Raw genomic sequence first — 18,116 nt, 5'->3', positions numbered from 1 at the left:
CCAGTCTCCTGGGCACTACCTCACCCCACACTCAAAAGTAATCTCCATCCCAATTTCTAATTGTATTTTTAACTGGTTTTGAACTTTATATAAATGAAAAAATATATAGAATATATCTTTTTAAGACATACAAATGGCTAACAGACACAAAAAATGTTCATCATCATTAGCCATCAGGGAAATTCAAATCAAAACCACATTGAGATACCACCTTACACCAGTTAGAATGGCAAGAATTGACAAGTCAAAAAACAACAAATGTTGGAGAGGTTGTGGAGAAAGGGGAACACTCTTACACTGTTGGGGAATGCAAGTTGGTACAGCCACTCTGGAAAACAGTATGGAGGTCCCTCAAAAAGTTAAAAATAGAGGTACCCTATGACCCAGCAATTGCACTCCTGGGTATTTACCCCAAAGGCACAGATGTAGTGAAAGAAGGGCCACATGTACCCCAATGTTCATAGCAGCAATGTCCGCAATAGCCGAACTGTGGAAAGAGCCGAGATGCCCTTCAACAGATGAATGGATAAAGCAGATGTGGTCCATAGATACAATGGACTATCACTCAGCCATCAGAAAGGATGAATACCCAACTTTTACATCAACATGGGTGGGACTGGAGGAGATTATGCTAAGTGAAATAAGTCAAGCAGAGAAAGTTAATTATCATATGGTTTCACTTATTTGTGGAACATAAGGAACAGCGTGGAGGACATTAGGAGAAGGAAGGGGAAAATGGGGGGGGGAATCGGAGCGGGAGATGAACCATAGTCCCAGAGACTTTGGACTCTGAGAAACAAACAGGGTTTTAGAGGGGAGGGGGGGATGGGTTAGCCCGGTGATGGGTATGAAGGAGGGCACGTACTGCATGGAGCACTGGGTGTTATATGCCAATAATGAATCATGGAACACTACATCAAAAACTAATGATGTACTGTATGGTGACTAACATAACATAATAAAAAAAAAAACCTGAAATTAAAAAAAATATCTTTTTTTTTTAAGATTTAATTTGATAGATTGAGAGAGAGAAAGAGCACAAGCATGGGGAGCGGCAGGCAGAGGGAGAAGCAGGCTCCCTGCTGAGCAGGGAGCCTGATGCAGGACTCCATCCCAGGACCCTGGGATCATGACCTGAGCCGAAGGCAGATGCTTAACTGACTTGAGCCACCCAGACACCCCTAGAATATATCTTTTGTGTTTGGTTTCTTTTGCTTATTGATTGATTGATTGATTTTTTATTGTGTTCAGTTAGCCAGCGTATAGTACATCATAAGTTTTTGTTGTAGTGTTGATTACTTGCGTATAACACCCAGTGCTCATCCCAACATGTGCCCTCCTTAATACCCATCACCTGGTTACCACATCCCCCTCTCCCCCTCCCTTCTGCAACCCTCAGTTTGTTTCCCAGAGTCCAGAGTCTCTCATGGTTTTTCTCCCTCTCTGATTTCTTCCTATTCAGTTTTCCCTCCCTTCCCCTGTGGTCCTCTGCTCTATTCTTTTGCTTATTGTCATGTTTTTGGGATTCATCTATGCCAGTGGGCATGGTAATAATTTTAAAATTCTCCTTCTGTAATAGTATTTCAGTGTGTAAACATACTACAACTTAGTGGCCCATTCTATTATTGGTGGGCATGTGGATTATTTCTTGTATTTGGCTTTTATAAATGAGGCAGCTCTGAAAATTTTTACACAGGTTTTTTGGTGGACAGAGACACAGTCATCTAGGAGTGAGATTGCTAGGTTATACTGTATGAATCTCTCTCAGCTTTCTAGAACTTGCCCAACATTTTAATTAACATTTTTAACTTTGCAGTGTAATGAGACTTAAATTAAGTTTGTGTAAAGTGCTCAGTGTGGTCTTTGGCAGATAGATACATCATACTCCATTAAGTTGAAGGGCCATAATGGACTTTAACATTTCCTTATCCTTTGTTCATTTAGATCATTTTCATGGTCTTGTGATTTTATGTAATGTTACAGTGAATGACTCTTGATAGATGTTTCTTTCTTTTGAAAAATTTGCTTTCGGTAAATTCTCCTGGTAAGTTCAACTGGATCAAAAGATATGTGACTATAAAGACTGTCACCCTTAGAAGGCCACAGAGGGCCAATGGAGGTGGGTAAAATGAGGAAGCAGGCCTTTTATGCCATGGCCCAGGGGTGTGGGATATGAAGACAGGTGGTTTATGGCTTTCACAGAGGAGTGTCTTGTAGAGAGAGGACTGTAGGGTAGGGTAGAATGGGGGATGAGGATTTTTATAAATGATGGTGCATTTCATAGCAGCTCAATATGTAGTTCCTTAGAAGATAAGCTGGGTAATTGGAGAAAAACAATGTATAACAACCATTAATAATCAGGAAGAAGAGGGAAATCATAGGTGCAAAGAGTCACTTTATTTATTCATTTCCCCCCAAATATTATTAGCATGATTAAAGCCAAAGAGGGGGAGGCAGTAAGGTGGGGAGAAGGGCCTGCAAAATGGGTGGGTCTCTGATGGGGAAAGGGCCGGAGGCCTGACGGGGGGAGTCAGGGAGCCTGGGACTGAGGGGCAGGTGGGGGGCCTGCTAGGCCACACTCTGACACTCGCTTCTTTGGAAGCTCTTGACAAGGGTGGAGGACAGGCTCTTGTGAGTGACCTCGCAGGAGTACTTGTCATGACTTTGGTACTCTGTACTGGGCATCGTCAGGGTGCTGCTGAGGCTGTAGGTGCTGTCCTTGCTGTCCTGCTCTGTGACACTTTCCTGGATGCCTGTGTTTTGGATAGCCCCATCCACTTTCCACTGGACTTTGACGTCTTTGGGATAGAAGCTATTCAGCATGCACACGACAGAGGCACTGCCTGTGTGTAACTGGTCCGGAGATGGTTGGAACAAAAAGACGGATGGCTGGGCATCATTCCCTGAGGAAGGAAGCACAGAGAATGGTCTCTAAGTAACAGGGAAGTTCTCCACTTAGGTATATTGTTTGTGGGCAGTCCCAGAGCCCGGAAGGGACAGACAGAGCAGCTTATCCTGTGTAGCAATGAGGGAGATATATCATCTCCACCATCTTGAGTTTTTCTCTAGCTCCTACCTCTTAAGAAAGTTTTAAATTGTTTCGTTTGAATCTTTGCAGCCATTTTAAGAACTTTTTGCTTTTCTGACCTCACCTTACTGCCTCCTGCAGTAAACACGAGTGGTTCACACAAAGATACAAAGGCCATTTCATCTGAGCCCCTCAGAGTTGAGAAGCAAGACCAGGTCTTGGCTCCCCGCCCCTCTTACACAAATCATTTCCCCCATGCCTCTCCTAGAACTGTGTGCAATGATAGCAGGCTGCCTCATCCTTCCTGGGTTTTCTTTGAGTGTCTTAGGGCCAGACCCACCCTATAGAGTGGCTCCAAGCCCTGAGTCTGTGCCTGGGTTGGGGTGCAGCCCTGTCACCCTCTGTGATCAGGCCGGCAACTCTCCCACCTCTCACAAAGGCCTTGAAGGAAGACAGAGCCCTGGGCTGAAGGTTGTCATCATGTGGGATGATAACAGACCAGACCAGGAGGGCCAACTGTAACTTTGGCCACCTGCCTATGAGGAACTGGCTAGCTTCGGTTCTGACCCTGAGCACCTGCCAGATGGCCTCCTGGAAATCCCCGCTGTGGGTATTCAGGCCCGCTGGTCAGAGGGCAAGAGCTACAGTAACACATCAAGAAGCCTTTGCTGGAAGAATGCTGCAGATAAGTGAACAGGTTTTCATAAAGTTAACCTCCATTAACCAAGCAGTTCAACATAAGATACTGAACTTATTATATTTTGATATTTTTTTTCTCTTTGAACCTTCATTACTAATTTTTTTCAAAGAATTTTATAAAATAGCTTTGGCAGCAAAATAATAAGGATTCTAGAAAAAAAGGAGGGACATATTCTATAAAGATACTCCTATCTGGGTAAATCCTTGACACCTTTAAAATATCCATCCTGCATTAAAATATTAAACAGTTAGTACATTTGATATGGAAATTCTTATAAGACATTTTATTAACTTTTAATGGAGTTTAAAATTTGTAAAAGAGTTTTTAAAAGGCTTTAAGATAGTTTTAAAATAGTTTAAAACACTTACATAGTTTAAATAGCTCTAAAAGAGTTTTCAGAGTTTTAAAACAGCCCTAAAATAGTCCTATTTAATTGTTGCAGACCAAAAATAATCGTTCTTACACATCACTTTTGAAATCAGCTGAAGCAAACAACAAAAAATTACTAAACTATTTTAGAAGGTATGGGATTAAAATACCCAGATTAAAAATTTTCTATCACAGAAGGAAGGTATTGGTAAATACGCTGTTATTAAGTTTTTATTAATGGCATTTGTCTATGATGAGATATTTTGTACAACTGAACTATAATCCTCCCCAAGCCATTACATTTTTAAAAATCAAAAACATGTCACAAATTTATCTTTTCTCTAACGGTGTTTAATGTGAACTCAGTAGAAAGTTGATTGATCAAAACCAGAGTGGCCAGATGGCCTTAAATTAGATTTTCACTGGTTGGGACTTTACCCTGAAGGAGTTACATATATTTCTTTCTTTTAGATTGCGCTTTTGTTATTTAAATACATTTGATAAGAGGAGATTGAAATGGTTTCATGTCATTGAAAAAAAAGTAGCTTTAAGTTTTTTATAAAAAAATTTTCAATAAGGGGATATACTAATGAATGTGAATTTTAGTTCTGAAATCTCTGATAAATCAGACTTCTCCCTGTTTTTTTCACATTAGCTCAGCGCCTGCCACATTTCTGTTCTTTTCTGTTAGCGCCGTGACTTGTACCACTGTGTTGGAAAAGCCGCCACAGCAGAGTGGAACAGGCTGTGGCCTCTAGCTGTTAGGCGCACTGCCACATGGACTCTGTGGCCAGGTCACGAAAGTCATTCAGTCATAACGAAAGACTGCCATGAGGCCTACAGACCACGCAAGCCGTGCCGTGGCCTCTTTGGCGGTATAAAAAAATGGCCGAGTAATAACCAGGGAAATACAAGAACACACTCACTAAACTATTTAGTATTTTCCTACAAGTCCGTGGGCATTTAAAACATGCAATTATTTTATTTTGCTTCATTTAAACGAATTTCTTAAAAATGGAGGTTTTGGTGACAACCATCATCTTTTCACCATATATGGTAAGAAATCATTTCACAGTTAGTCTAATGTAGAAATTGGATTTTTAAAAAGGCGGTATCTCTCACGATATAGAATCTCTGTAGAATTTCTGAATATTGACAGTTTATCACTCATTTTAGACTCTAAAGATGACATTGCTGCTGGTTCTCAATTAAACTGTATCTTTTACACAGCAAACAAGTATACTTTTCTAACTTCTTACTTTTCATGCATTCTATTGATTTAAATTGTTATCTTATAAAATAACTTATCAGAGGAGAGAAAGTAGACCAAGAAATTTCTCTTCCGTATCATACATAATGAGCAAAAATCAATATAACATTTGGCAAAACTCAATAAAAATTAGTTTGCTTTTTCTCTTGAGCTCCAAAGTTTCTTTTTCATACTATACTAATTTTTTTCCTTTTGAATCTTGCAATTTAGATTAAATTAATCTTTTTGTCTACAAATCCATTTTTGCAGCTGAGTTTAACTTCGGAAATTGGTGATAAATGTGAAATAGTCTTATGTACTCATCTGCACAAAATTCAACCTTAAGCCTCTAAAAGTCAGTACTGGCATTTAGACCCAGATTTCAACAAGCAATAGAGAAAAATTACTTACGTTTGCTCTCCAGACGTGTCCCTGGGCCAAAGGTGGCCCACTGTATTAGTTTAATTGCTTTCCCCTCAGCAAAAACCTCTATTTGCTGCTAAGCTCATTAGATTGACGGATACAGAGAAAATCTGGCAATTTAGATGCCATGTCAACTAACTAGCTCTTCACTCTTCCTTGAGACAAACTGATTTTCAGTACCTTACTCATTTGATTTTCAGAAGAATCCCATTCTCTTCGGAATTGACCTCAACTCACATCCCACACATGAAAACCCCCAAATTTCACAACTCGACAAGAAGAAGGACTAGAAAAGTGTACTTACGTTTGAGCTCCACCTTGGTCCCCTGGCCGAACGTGAGCCACAGTGAGGGCTCTGACACTTACTCCTTAACAAAAACCTTCTTCTAATGCCAATCATAGAAGAAAGGCCAATTCAGAGAAAAATCCAGCTATTCCTCTCCCATTCCCCCCCACAAAGCCTATTCTCATCACAAACTCAACAACTTGTTTGCTTAGCTGTAAAGTTGGCTGTTTTCTGCTATTTACTTTCGGGTCACCAGGAACGGCTCATTTTACCAAAATGTCACAAACTTGAACAAATGATACAACAGGACAAAAACTTCACAAAGAATTGAGCAAAAATGTACTTACGTTTGATCTCCAGTCTGGTCCCTTGGCCGAAAGTGAACCACAGTGATTTCCCTTAACCTCCATCTCTACAAAAACCCTCCCTGAAAAGGTAGCAAGCCTCTCTCTCCTGTTACCCTGTTTTGATTTGGAAATCTTAAAAATTAGCCCTCAGCTAGCCTCCAGTGGAACAATTTTCCCTTCTCTGTACCTAATCTGGGAATGAAATTTGTTTTATCCCTGGCATGTAACTAATTAGAACACATGAAAAGGCAGGGGGGAGAAAAGCAGCAAACCACTTAGAAACAGTGAAGAATTGGTTGAAAAAAATACTTAAGTTTTATCTCCAGCTTCGTCCCCTGGCCGAACGTGTACACACAGTAATTCCTCCTAACTTCCCTCCTATACAAAAACTGAGTTTCCTTTTCTGACAATCAAGCAAGACTCTCCTTTATGCTTGCCAGTACATTTCTGAAACTATAATTCAGATGAGTTTATCTCACTCATTGACTGAATTTTGTTCTTCATGGAAAATGTGCACCCAATTTTCCAGTTTGCTTACAGATTTTATCTTTGTCCCAGAGGATGTCAGAGCCTGGTTTCAAAACATCTGCTTCTATAGATCCCGTCACAGGCATGGGGACCATAAGACACAGACAACTGAGGAAGGAAGGTTTGGATTTTACTCACGTTTGATTTCCACCTTGGTTCCTGCGCCGAACGTATACCACAGTGGCAGCTCCCCATTGTGTCACTGTACAAAAACCCTTCTCAGTGAAGGGGAACCAAGCCCTGGGTCGGCTGCTGAAGCTTCACTCTTTCCCCAGCAGGTATGCAAAGCCTAGGGCTTCCCTGACAGAGAATGTTTCCTTAGGTGAGATCTAAAATCCTGGAAGAGGATATATTTATTTATGTCTATGGCCTGATGGTCCCTTTCTTCAGCAATCTACCATATCTGGACTGTTTCTTATTGATTGATTGATTGATTGATTGGAAAGTGGGCTGAATGGAAATTACAAAGAAAACAAACAAGTTTTAAAAATTGCACTCTTGGGCGCCTGGGTGGCTCAGTCCTTAAGCGTCTGCCTTTGGCCCAGGTCATGATCCCAGGATCCTGGGATTGAGCCCTGCATCGGGCTCCCTGCTCAGTGGGAATCCTGCTTCTCCGAACTCTTCCACTCCCCCTGCTTGTGTTCCCTCTCTTGCTGTGTCTCTCTCTGTCAAATAAATAAATAAAATCTTTAAAAAAATAAAAATAAAAATTGCACTTTTTTATACTTTCTCCTGGGGGTGGGGGAGCTGTTGCAGATGATAAACCTCATTCAGTGTAATTATGGGATTCTAGTTTCTCTCAGTTAAGAATAATTAAAGAACATTTTCCTATTTGAACCTCTCCTCTGCCATGATGTTTCAAAAAAGGTAGACTAAATGTATATCAGATCAAGGCCCATGTTTTACTTTGAAAGGTATTTTGGCATGAAGCTATAGATGACACAAGAAACTAAAAGATCAATAGAGATTTTATTTATTTAGAAAGACAGCATGAGCCAGGTTGGGGCTGGGGAGAGGGGCAGAAGTGGAGGGGGATGGAGGACTTTGTGCCGAGCTAGGAGTGCAGAGCCTAGCATGGGGCTTGATCCCACAACCTCAAGACTCTGAGACCATGACCTGAGGTGAAATCAAGAGCCAGACACCCAACTGACTGAGCCACCCAGGTGCCCCTAAAACAAAGATCAATAGAGTAGAAAGTAGACTTTACTTAGTTGGTCATCTGTTGCCCACCATGTTCAATGAGCTGAACCAAGTGCATGCTGTCTTTGGAGCTGTCAGGGAATCATGGCATGCCATGGTGTTTCCACAGTAACCCCATCAAGGACACTGAAGATCTCATTTTAAGTGCAGCTCCACTTACTGAAGTCTTGTTTCCCTCTTAACCTTCCATCCCCCTGCTCAGCATACATTCCTCTCACCATCCTCAATTCCTTACAGCTCTTCTGTGGCTTCCAGCTCTTATAAAACTCTCTCTGGGGGCGCCTGGGTGGCTCAGTCGTTAAGCGTCTGCCTTCGGCTCAGGTCATGGTCCCAGGGTCCTGGAATCGAGTCCCACATCGGGCTCCCTACTCAGTAGAAGCCTGCTTCTCCCTCTCCCACTCCCCCTGCTTGTGTTCCCTCTCTCGCTCTGTCTCTCTCTGTCAAATAAATAAATAAAATCTTAAAAAAAAAAAAACCCAAAACTCTCTCGCTGCTCGGAAACACCTTTGCTCACCTGTGTTAGCTTGTGAACAATGAATTCTTTCAAAACTCAACTCCAGAGACCTTTTCTTGGATTATCCCCTAGCCAGTGACTCCACTTTGCAGAGCACAGACGCAGATCTAGAACGCCTAATTGTTCTTACCTGCTCTCAGATTCTTCCTACCCTACTGGATTGTAAATTGATGTTTCATTGTCTTAAGAGTATTTGGAGGATCAGTCCTTATCTTTACTTGGCAAATGTTCAACAAACATTTACAGAATGAAGAAATAAAAAAACACCTAACAATGAATAATTGAAAATCAAAAATGGACCAGAGCTAATAAGTTATAAAAATCAAGGACTAATACTGACCACTGCAATAGTAAGTTTTACAAGAGAAATCGTAGTAGGTGTCCTTGATTCTGTCACTGAGAGCTTTGCTATTGTCTTTAATAGCAAAATCAGCAGTGGATCTCCCCAGATATGAGGAAAGAGAGGAATCTTGGAGGTAGAAAGAAGAGAGAAACTGGCAAGTGGACATTTAGTGTGCAAAATAGTTGACTGAAGACATAGTCAACATAGATCCTGAAGAGGATATAGTGATTTTCTCTGCAGAGATACAAGCAATACCAGTCATTGTACTTGACATTAATTGAGCACTTACAAAGTGTCAGACATTGTACATGAATCATCACATTTAATTATCCCCCTAAATCTAGGAACTAGAAACTGATATTTTCCCTATACTGTAGATGAGGAAAGTTGAATGCTGAGACTTAAGTAACTTCACCACAGCAGTGAGTGACAGAGCTGGGGTTGGAACTCAGAGCTCATGCGCTTCGTTGGCCCTGGGAGTAGAATCACCCAATGGAAGCAGCATGCATGGCAGAAAACTCTGGGGTGGGGGAAGGAAAAAGAAACTCCGTAGATTGTCCTAGGCTTGGAAATGAGTAGATGAGTGTGCTCAAATGTGTATACAAGACTGCTCACTGAAATGTTGTTTAAAAGTTGAAGAAATGGAAAATAACTGAAATCTTCATCAATGGGAATTTGGTTAAACTAATTATGTTAGAGCTTTGCAGTGGAACACTAAGCAACCAATAAGAGGATGAAGTAGGTTTCTATATGGTCACATGGAATGTGATCATGAAAATATAGGCCATGGAATGGTATATTTTGTATGATATTCTGATTCTATTGCAATGGATATATATGGATTGAAATACAGGGTAATTCCTGAAGGAAATACAATGAACTGTACACACTAGTTATCTCCTGGGCTTACAGAGGTGTGTTATTTGGGAAGAGGAGAGCAGTGACACTTTCTCCCCTTTTGTATATTGTAGATTATCTGATTTTTAAAAATTAGGTGAATACATTAATTTTGTGGTTTTCAAGATCAATAAGACTACATCAGTTTTGTTAAAGAGTAAACTCTGGCTTTGCCTGCTAGAATTCTCAGTATTTATGTACCATGTACAAATACAGTTTTAAATGATATACACACATGCATGAGTTTTCTTTGTCAATTAAACATTTTTCTATAATCTTTAGATTGAGAATGCAAAAAAGGTTGTTTTCCTGGTTCTGCGTAGGAGATACTCTTACAATCATAGGAGATATAGAGGTGATGTAGGGGCTGGAAAATGGGAATGATAATGATGACATGGCATTATGTTCTTCATTGAATAATGTGAAATTGGGGTCCAATATGAGGAGTACAGCTGAATGATTGTACTAAGAGAGTATTTGCTACCAATAAAAAGTGCTTATAAGAACCATTGTGGCAATGGGGCGCCTTAAGTGTCTGCTTTTGGCTCAGGTCATGATCCCAGGGTCCTGAGATGGAGCCCTGCATCGGGCTCCCTGCTCAGCGGGAAGCCTGCTTCTCCCTCTTCCACTCCCCCTGCTTGTGGTCCCTCTCTTGCTGTCTCTCTCTCTCTCTCAAATAAATAAATAAAATCTTAAAAAAAAAGAACCATTGTGGCAAAAACTATTTTATTGATCACATACAGTAGTGATCAATAAGAATGTCTGTGTTGATGTAACATAACATGGATCACTGAGAAATGGTTGAGATCCTTAATATGTGTATGGTTTATTATTCGAAGGCAAAGGTTGTCTTTGAAGCATCTGTGAAGTTCTGTTAGGATCTACTATTTACAAAATGTCCATGATGGGCCTTGATAATACTGATTTTACTGAGGAAAGGCAAAGTGCCAATAAACTAGTCTGAGAGGTTCTTGGGTTTGTATATAAGAGTGAAGGAAATAGAAATTTGTGTGAGCATTCCAACAAACTCATAATGAAGCTGTTTCCCATTTGGCCCCCAGCAAAGTTAGAATCTTAGAATAAATTCTAAACTGTGGAAGAGAGAGAGAGAGAGGAGGGAAGGAGAGAGGAGGAAGGAAACTTACCTGGCTCTGGAATATTTGTGTCTGATAATCCATCTTGAAGTCTGTGGTTCACTATTTTTTCTAGCTCATCAATCACAGTAGAGTCCAAGGTAGGTGATTCTCTTTACTTCGGCTTGACTCCTCCATAGGATTGTAATGGCTGTCATTTGTACTTGATTTAAGCTGATATCCCACAAGGTGAAGACAAAATTCTGGAGTCCACATTTAGTGGTGCCTAGAACTTGATCAATTGCCAGTGTTTCAGCTGGAGTGCCACAAACTGATATCTGTCCTGAATTCCTAAGGGGTAAAGCTGGCTGCATAGCTGAGAGGAAGGGAGACAGAGGACGTCACTTGAGAAATTGCTGCTTCCTTGCGGCTTTGGAGCTGTGTCTGTTTCCACTCATCTCCGAAGAAAGAGGTGCTGAGAGAAGCAAAGTCCTTTGCCCAAACATATGCACATGTTTGTGCCATAAACATGACCCAAGATTTTGGACCAGCTCTGGAAAATATAGATGCTTATCATGTTTCCAAGAAGACATTCAGGCTGCAGGTATTCTCTGACTATCTAGAGTGAAAGAGAAAACAGTACTAGTGCTGGGGTTTATTACCCTTGGAGAGGCTTAGCCACCCAGATTTACATATCAAGTGTTACGGTTTCTGGTTGGTTATACACAAGTGATGAGTCCCTTGAATTCTGCTCTGGAGTTCCCTGCCCCCCTTTGTTTGTCCCCTTGGCATCTAACCCTAGCCTCGTGTCCTCTCTCAACCTACCACCGAGAAACGCATCATGGACAACTACTGTGAATGGGCTAGCTCTGGATGCAGTTAGGAAATTAATGAATTCAGGCTTGATGCTTCATACCTTTTTTTATTCTCTGTTGTCAAATCTTCAGGTCCCTCACGGGCACTCTTCTCTTCTCCCTCCTGGCTCAGGACCTAGCCCTGAGTGCCCCTATCCCCCACCTCCCACCCACTCTTGTTCATCCTGGGTAAGGACCTGGGCTCAGATCTCTCCTGCCCACTGTCCAACACTGCCTCATGCCTTCAACATGTATAATCCTGATCCCATCCAGAAGGATTCTGATCTCTGCTTTCTGTTCCCATTAGCTCCTCTGTTCAGCTCCATAGGTCACTTGGTTACCACTTGACCTAATATTGTGCTGCTCCTGCCTCCTGCCCTATTCTTCCTGTGTGTGTTGCTTTCTTTAAAATATTCTTAAAAATCTTATTTGTATTTTAGATTTTTTTTTAACAAGCAGGTATTGTGATGGAATGTATGTGTTTGATCCATCATCTTAACTTGGATCCTCCTTTAATTGGCTCCTTTGAGATCTATAAAGAACTTATCAAACTCAATACCCAAAAAACAAAAAATCTAGTCAAGAAATGGACAGAAGACATGAACAGACATTTCTACAAAGAAGACATACAAATGGCCAACAGACACATGAAAAAATTCTCAACATCACGGCATCAGGGAAATTACAGATCAAAACCACAGTGAGATACCATCTCACACCAGTCAGAATGGCTAAAATTAACAACTCAGGAAACAAAAGATGTTGACCAGGACGCAGAGAAAGGAGAACTCCCTTACACTGTTGGTGGGAATGCAAACGGGTGCAGCCACTCTGGAAAACAGTATGGAGGTTGCGCAAAAGGTTAAAAATAGAGCTACCCTGTGACCCAGCAATTGCACTACTACATATTTATCCAAAGAATACAAACATAGTGATCTGAAGGGGCACCCCAATGTTTATAGCAGCAATGTCTACAATAGCCAAACTATGGAAAGAGCCCAGATGTCCATCAATAGATGAATGGATAAAGATGTGAGACACACACACACACACACACACACACACGCACACGCACGCACACACACAGGAATATTACTGAGCCATCTAAAAGAATGAAATCTTGCCATTTGCAATGACATGGATGGAACTAGAGAGTATTATGCTAAGCGAAATAAGTCAGAGAAAGACAAATACCATATGATTTCACTCATATGTGGAATTTAAGAAACAAAACAGATGAACATAGGGGAAGGGAAGGAAAAATAAAATAAGATGAAAACAGAGAGGGCGGCAACCCAAAAGAGACTCTTAACTACAGGGAACAACTGAGGGTTGCTGGAGGGGAGGGGGTTGGGGGATGGGAGAACTGGGTGATGGACATTAAGGAGGGCACTTGAAGTAATGAGCACTGGGTGTTCTATGCAACTGATGAATCACTCAATTCTGCCTCTGAAACTAATAATACAGTATATGTTAATTAAATTGAATTTAAATAAAAAATTAAAAAATAAATGGGATTAAACTAAGCTGGCTCTTGGCTCTCCCTCCCATCCTAATCAGCATATACATTTAAGGGTTATTAGTCTGGTGCCGGTGAAAGAGGAAGCACAGGGGCGCCTGGGTGGATCAGTTGTTAAGCGTCTGCTTTCGGCTCAGGTCACGGATCGAGCCCCGCATCGGGGTCCCCGCTCAGCAAGGAGCCTGCTTCTCCCTCTGTCTCCTGCTCTCCCTGCTGGTGCTCACTCTCTCTCTGTCAAATAAACAAATAATCTTAAAAAAAAAAGGGGGAAGCACAGATCACTCCCTTCTCCATCGTGCTCCCCTCCCCCTCCTGCCCCCAGCGTCCTGATTATCCTGGCTGATACCTAGAGTTCCAAACAAGACAGAGGGATGGGAAGAGGTCAGGCCTATAGGAAAACAAACACACACAAATATCAATACGGAAACCCAACTGGATGAAATAAAGAATAATGGAACTTTTAAGTTAAATATAATGGATATGTCCATCACTCGCTCGAAATCCCCCTTGCAATGACAGAAGAAATATAAAAATGAGAATAAATTAATTTTGTGGTTGGAGAATCATGAAGGGGCCTATTAGAAAAAAAAAACATTTGCGGAAAACCACAAAGATTTTTTTTTTTTTTAAGATTTAAATTTTGAGACACTGAAATCTAGAATCTTCCATTCCATTGCAAAAATAGGAGGGGTCCTTGACACAGCCAGTACTAGTCTTCCTCACAAAGCCCTGGAAAACACATACTTCCGAGCTATCAGGGACTGGGTCTGGGGGTGGGAAGGGTACGCTGCCCAAGGGGGACTAACCCCCTGGGCGGCCTCCACTGAGCTTGCACCCACCCTTCAGGCCATGGGAATAGTGATGGAAATAAAAAGGGATAAAGTTACAGGCATTCCAAAGCAATGGGATAAAAAATTCTCCCAGGCCGGGCGCCTGGGTGGCTCAGTTGGTTAAGCGACTGCCTTCGGCTCAGGTCATGATCCTGGAGTCCTGGGATCGAGTCCCACATCGGGCTCCCTGCTCAGCAGGGAGTCTGCTTCTCCCTTTGACCCTCTTCCCTCTCGTGCTTTCTATCTCTCATTCTCTCTCTCTCAAATAAATAAATAAAATCTTAAAAAAAAAAAATTCTCCCAGGCCACTAGAAGGAAAAGAAAAATGGACTAAGAAAATTAAACCAATCTAGCAAAATTCAGGAAAAGGAAATAAAAAAATCACAAAGTATTAGATAAATAGAAATATAAAATAAGATGGAAAGACTGAATCCAAATAGAATAGTCACAAACTATAATAAATGCTGTTAAGTTATTCAGAATTTGTAAATGAGGCAAAAAGACGACTATTGATAAAGATTCTCTCCTTGACCGAACTCCACTCGGGCTCCTCTGAACTCTCTTCTCAAGTGGGCTCGGAATTTTGTGTTCATCTTTGCATTGTCCAATTTTAGCAAGAATCCTGCTAAATCAGTTTTACCAGAATCCCCTTTCTTGATATCTGATCGCAGTCAACATCTGATGGGCTTCCTCAGCCTTCACTGTCCCCAGGTGATGTCTGATCACCCTGGCTTGCCTTCAGCAAGAATCCTGTTATGTCAGTTTAACCAGATCCTCCCTTGAACAGGGTGTTTTCTCTTAGTCATTTTCCATCCACTGACCCCCACCTTGCTACCTGGCTATAAATTCCCACTTCTCCTTGTCTTGGAGTGGGGCCCAATCTCTCCCTTCCACTGCAGAACCTCCTTGCAGGGGTCCCTCCACATTATCTTGATGGTCCTAAGTCGGCCTTACTTTTCTTCAATCAGTGTCTTGAGTAATTATTTCTTTAACACTACATATCCTTTTAGGGTTATTTGACTTGCTAGAGAAAGTTTTTTACTTTTCTAAATACAGCTGACTAATTACAACTGATTAAAAACTAGATTTCAAAAGGTTGGATGTTAACCTAGAGAAAACTGATGTCATGAAAATGATATAAATTATGTTTGTCTGAGGAGACAGCTCTAATGCTTATAGGTCTTAAAGACATTAACCAGTTAGATCTTAGTGATCTTATTCTGGCAGTGGCAGTGAAAGGGGTGTGTGTGTGTGTGTGTGTATGTGTGTGTGTGTGTGTGTGTGTAGACATGTAGACATATGTCTTCCTTTGGACCAGCTTTATCATCTGGTTTTGTCATTAATAAGTTAAGTGAATCTTTGACACGTGTTCATAATATATATGCATGATAACTGTGTCTTAACTTTTTAAAAAACTTATACCTTAAAAATATAAATGGAAAAATTTCACAATGGAAGGACAAAGAAGAGTGAATAAAAACACACAAATCCAGCCATACGTATGCCGCTTACATGAGATGCAGCTCAAACAAATACATAAAATGACTGGAAGAACAAATGCAAAGGAGGAAGACGTGTCAGGCAAGTGCTGACAGGAGGAGGAACGATATGTAATGTCAGAAACACTGAATTAGAGGAAAGAGCACTTCCAGGGACAAAATCCAACATGGTAAGTGACACATAACAACAACCAATTGTAAGACTGAAGATCCTAGACTGTGGAAATATACTCATATGAGATTCATTTGTTTTTGTGAATATCTTCTGGGAGCCATGGGATCAAGGCAGTGGGTACGGTGACTGCCAGTTTGCCTCAGCACAGGAGATGGGTAGGTCTTGGGACTCAAGGAGGGGCCTTTCCCTTGGGACTCAGGGATCAGTAGGGGCTGAGAGAGAGGCTGAGAGTGGTGGTGGTAGTCCGAGAGGCGGGGAGGGTCAAATCATATCTGACATCATGAATGTCACTGGCAGGGCAGTGCCTCCAAGCCTCTAATTTATGTTCACACTCATGAGTGTTCGTATAGTAGAAACAGTCTGGTCAGGTTGCTGTTATTAAATGGAATGAAATGCTTTCAGTCTACTGTGTCCATTTCCTCAAGATTCAGCGAGCAGCGAAGCTTGTTAGGCCTCGCTGGAGTCAGGTGCTCACCCCTGGGCTAGGAAAGAGGGCGCCCCACGACATTCTCACCTGACTGTATCCAATCAGAAAGGAGAAATTCCTCAAGAGGTGAGGTCAGTGTGCTCTTAGAAAAGGCAGGGATGCAGTTAAAAGGGAATATCCATTGTTCTCTGTTCCTTCGATGTATTTTGAACCCAAAGCTGGTGAATTATGATATTTTGACTATAGATCAGTTCTTACTCACCGTTGTGCTTTCAGTGACTAACAAATGTCTGGCATCCAGACACGTTTACATATTTATTGAATAAATGGATGAAATGAACAAGGATTGTTCAGGAGTCAGGGGAATCGGTTTTCTCTTTGCTCTGATGCCCTCTAGTCTTTGGTAGTTTCTGAAACCCTGGAAACTGACGGTGGTGCCTTAAACTGGGATTGTCTTCATGACAGCTGACCCTGAAACCCTGTTAGAATGAATAGAAAATAGACTCGGTGCTTCCTTGGAGGGGTTTTGTAGGTCATGGACTGTTGGAACTGGAAGCGACAATCTGTGTCCAGCTCCATTCATAACAAACAGGAGAAAACTGGGTCTCTAAGACAGGAAATGATTCACTCGAGGCTACATAGGTAGGGAAGGACTGGGTTGGCGGAAGCACCAGACGTCTTGCCTCCCAATTAAAGCACCTCCATCACATTTCCTGAGATGCTTGACAAAATACTTGCAGACCAGGAAAATTCTTTGCAGAGTTGCTGTCTGGTCCAAGTCGGAGGGGACTTTTTAATGCATTTTCTGAAATCCAGTGAAAAGACTGCAACACGGACATGTTTCTTTTTTCAGCATGACAACAGCTGTAGGACTCAGTCAGAATACCACACACCATTTTTTAAAGCTGGAAAGAGCTGTTAACTATTTGACTTTTATAACTGAGGAAACCAAGGCACCCTTTTAATGATATTAAGGTTGCAGGCACACAGTCAGGGTCTAAACCTTTGCCTTCCAGGAACCAGTCCAGTGATTTTCACTAAATGGGGCTGATGCAGCCAATCTGCAGAACGCTTCCAGTTGGTGCAAGAATAATCTTTAGGCTGGTGAGTGTATTAATTAAGGGCAATAATAGCTACTCTAATGGATATGCTCCCAAGCTTGAACAATTTAATGTATTAGAAATTTATTTTTCACTTGTATAAACTTCTGACAGCAGAGGGTAGGTTCTCTTTCATGCTGTCCCTGAGACACCCAGGCTGACAGAGACCATCTTCAGCATAAGGCTTCTGTCGTGAATTACAAGACTACTGATTATGAAAGAAAAATCAATCTCAGAATCCCCCACTGCCACTGAATTGGGCTGGACCCAGACTAATGTGGAAGCTTTGGGGATGAGGAGCTTTATACATAATAAAGTTCTCCATTGCTGCCAAGGAGTCCATGGCCATTTAAGGAGAGAGTGAAAATTGCGTGAACACAAACTCTCCAAGTGGGTCACGCAATTCCTTTGGTAATGTGATTTACCATACTTCCCACATCCTGCCTTGTTTCATGGGATTTTGTAATCAGATTCTAATCTTTCTGCTAGAGACTGAACAACTTCAGGCAAGTGACCTCATCCAGGTAGTTCGGTATTCTCCATTGTGTCTTGATACTGAGTATTCAATGATTGCTCTTTTGAATTGAATTTGATAAATATGTGTGCTTGAGAATATATCACATTGAAGCTACTTGGATATATAATTTAATTAGGAAAAAATTAGAATTTTTATGGATTCATCAACAAATGTCTTTCCCTCCCTCCCTTCTTCCCTCCCTTTTTTTTAAAAAAACAAAAACAAAAACAAAAAAAAC

At 41.3% G+C, this 18,116-nt stretch overlaps 1 protein-coding gene across 3 annotated transcripts in view; it reads right to left on the bottom strand.

Moving 5' to 3' along the window:
• Positions 1-2,375: 2,375 nt before the first annotated feature.
• LOC113937261 (immunoglobulin kappa light chain-like) overlaps positions 2,376-18,116 on the bottom strand; it is a 103,881-nt gene continuing 88,140 nt past the window's right edge. For 2 of the 3 annotated variants that reach the window (XM_027621286.1, XM_027621288.2), the window contains exons 3-4: positions 6,403-6,440; positions 2,376-2,903 (exon numbers count right to left, since the gene is read on the bottom strand). In XM_027621286.1, coding sequence (XP_027477087.1) covers positions 2,569-2,903; positions 6,403-6,440 — 373 coding nt within the window. In that variant the 3' untranslated portion in view covers positions 2,376-2,568. Of the gene's footprint in view, positions 2,904-6,073; positions 6,112-6,402; positions 6,441-18,116 lie in introns of all 3 variants that reach the window. The other variant, XM_027621287.1, reaches the window with a different exon arrangement.

Source organism: Zalophus californianus, chromosome 8 (assembly GCF_009762305.2).
Source record: "Zalophus californianus isolate mZalCal1 chromosome 8, mZalCal1.pri.v2, whole genome shotgun sequence".
NCBI classification, from domain to species: domain Eukaryota; kingdom Metazoa; phylum Chordata; class Mammalia; order Carnivora; family Otariidae; genus Zalophus; species Zalophus californianus.
Note: the sequence above shows the minus strand (reverse complement) of the source record. Positions and strands in the feature narration are given on the sequence as shown.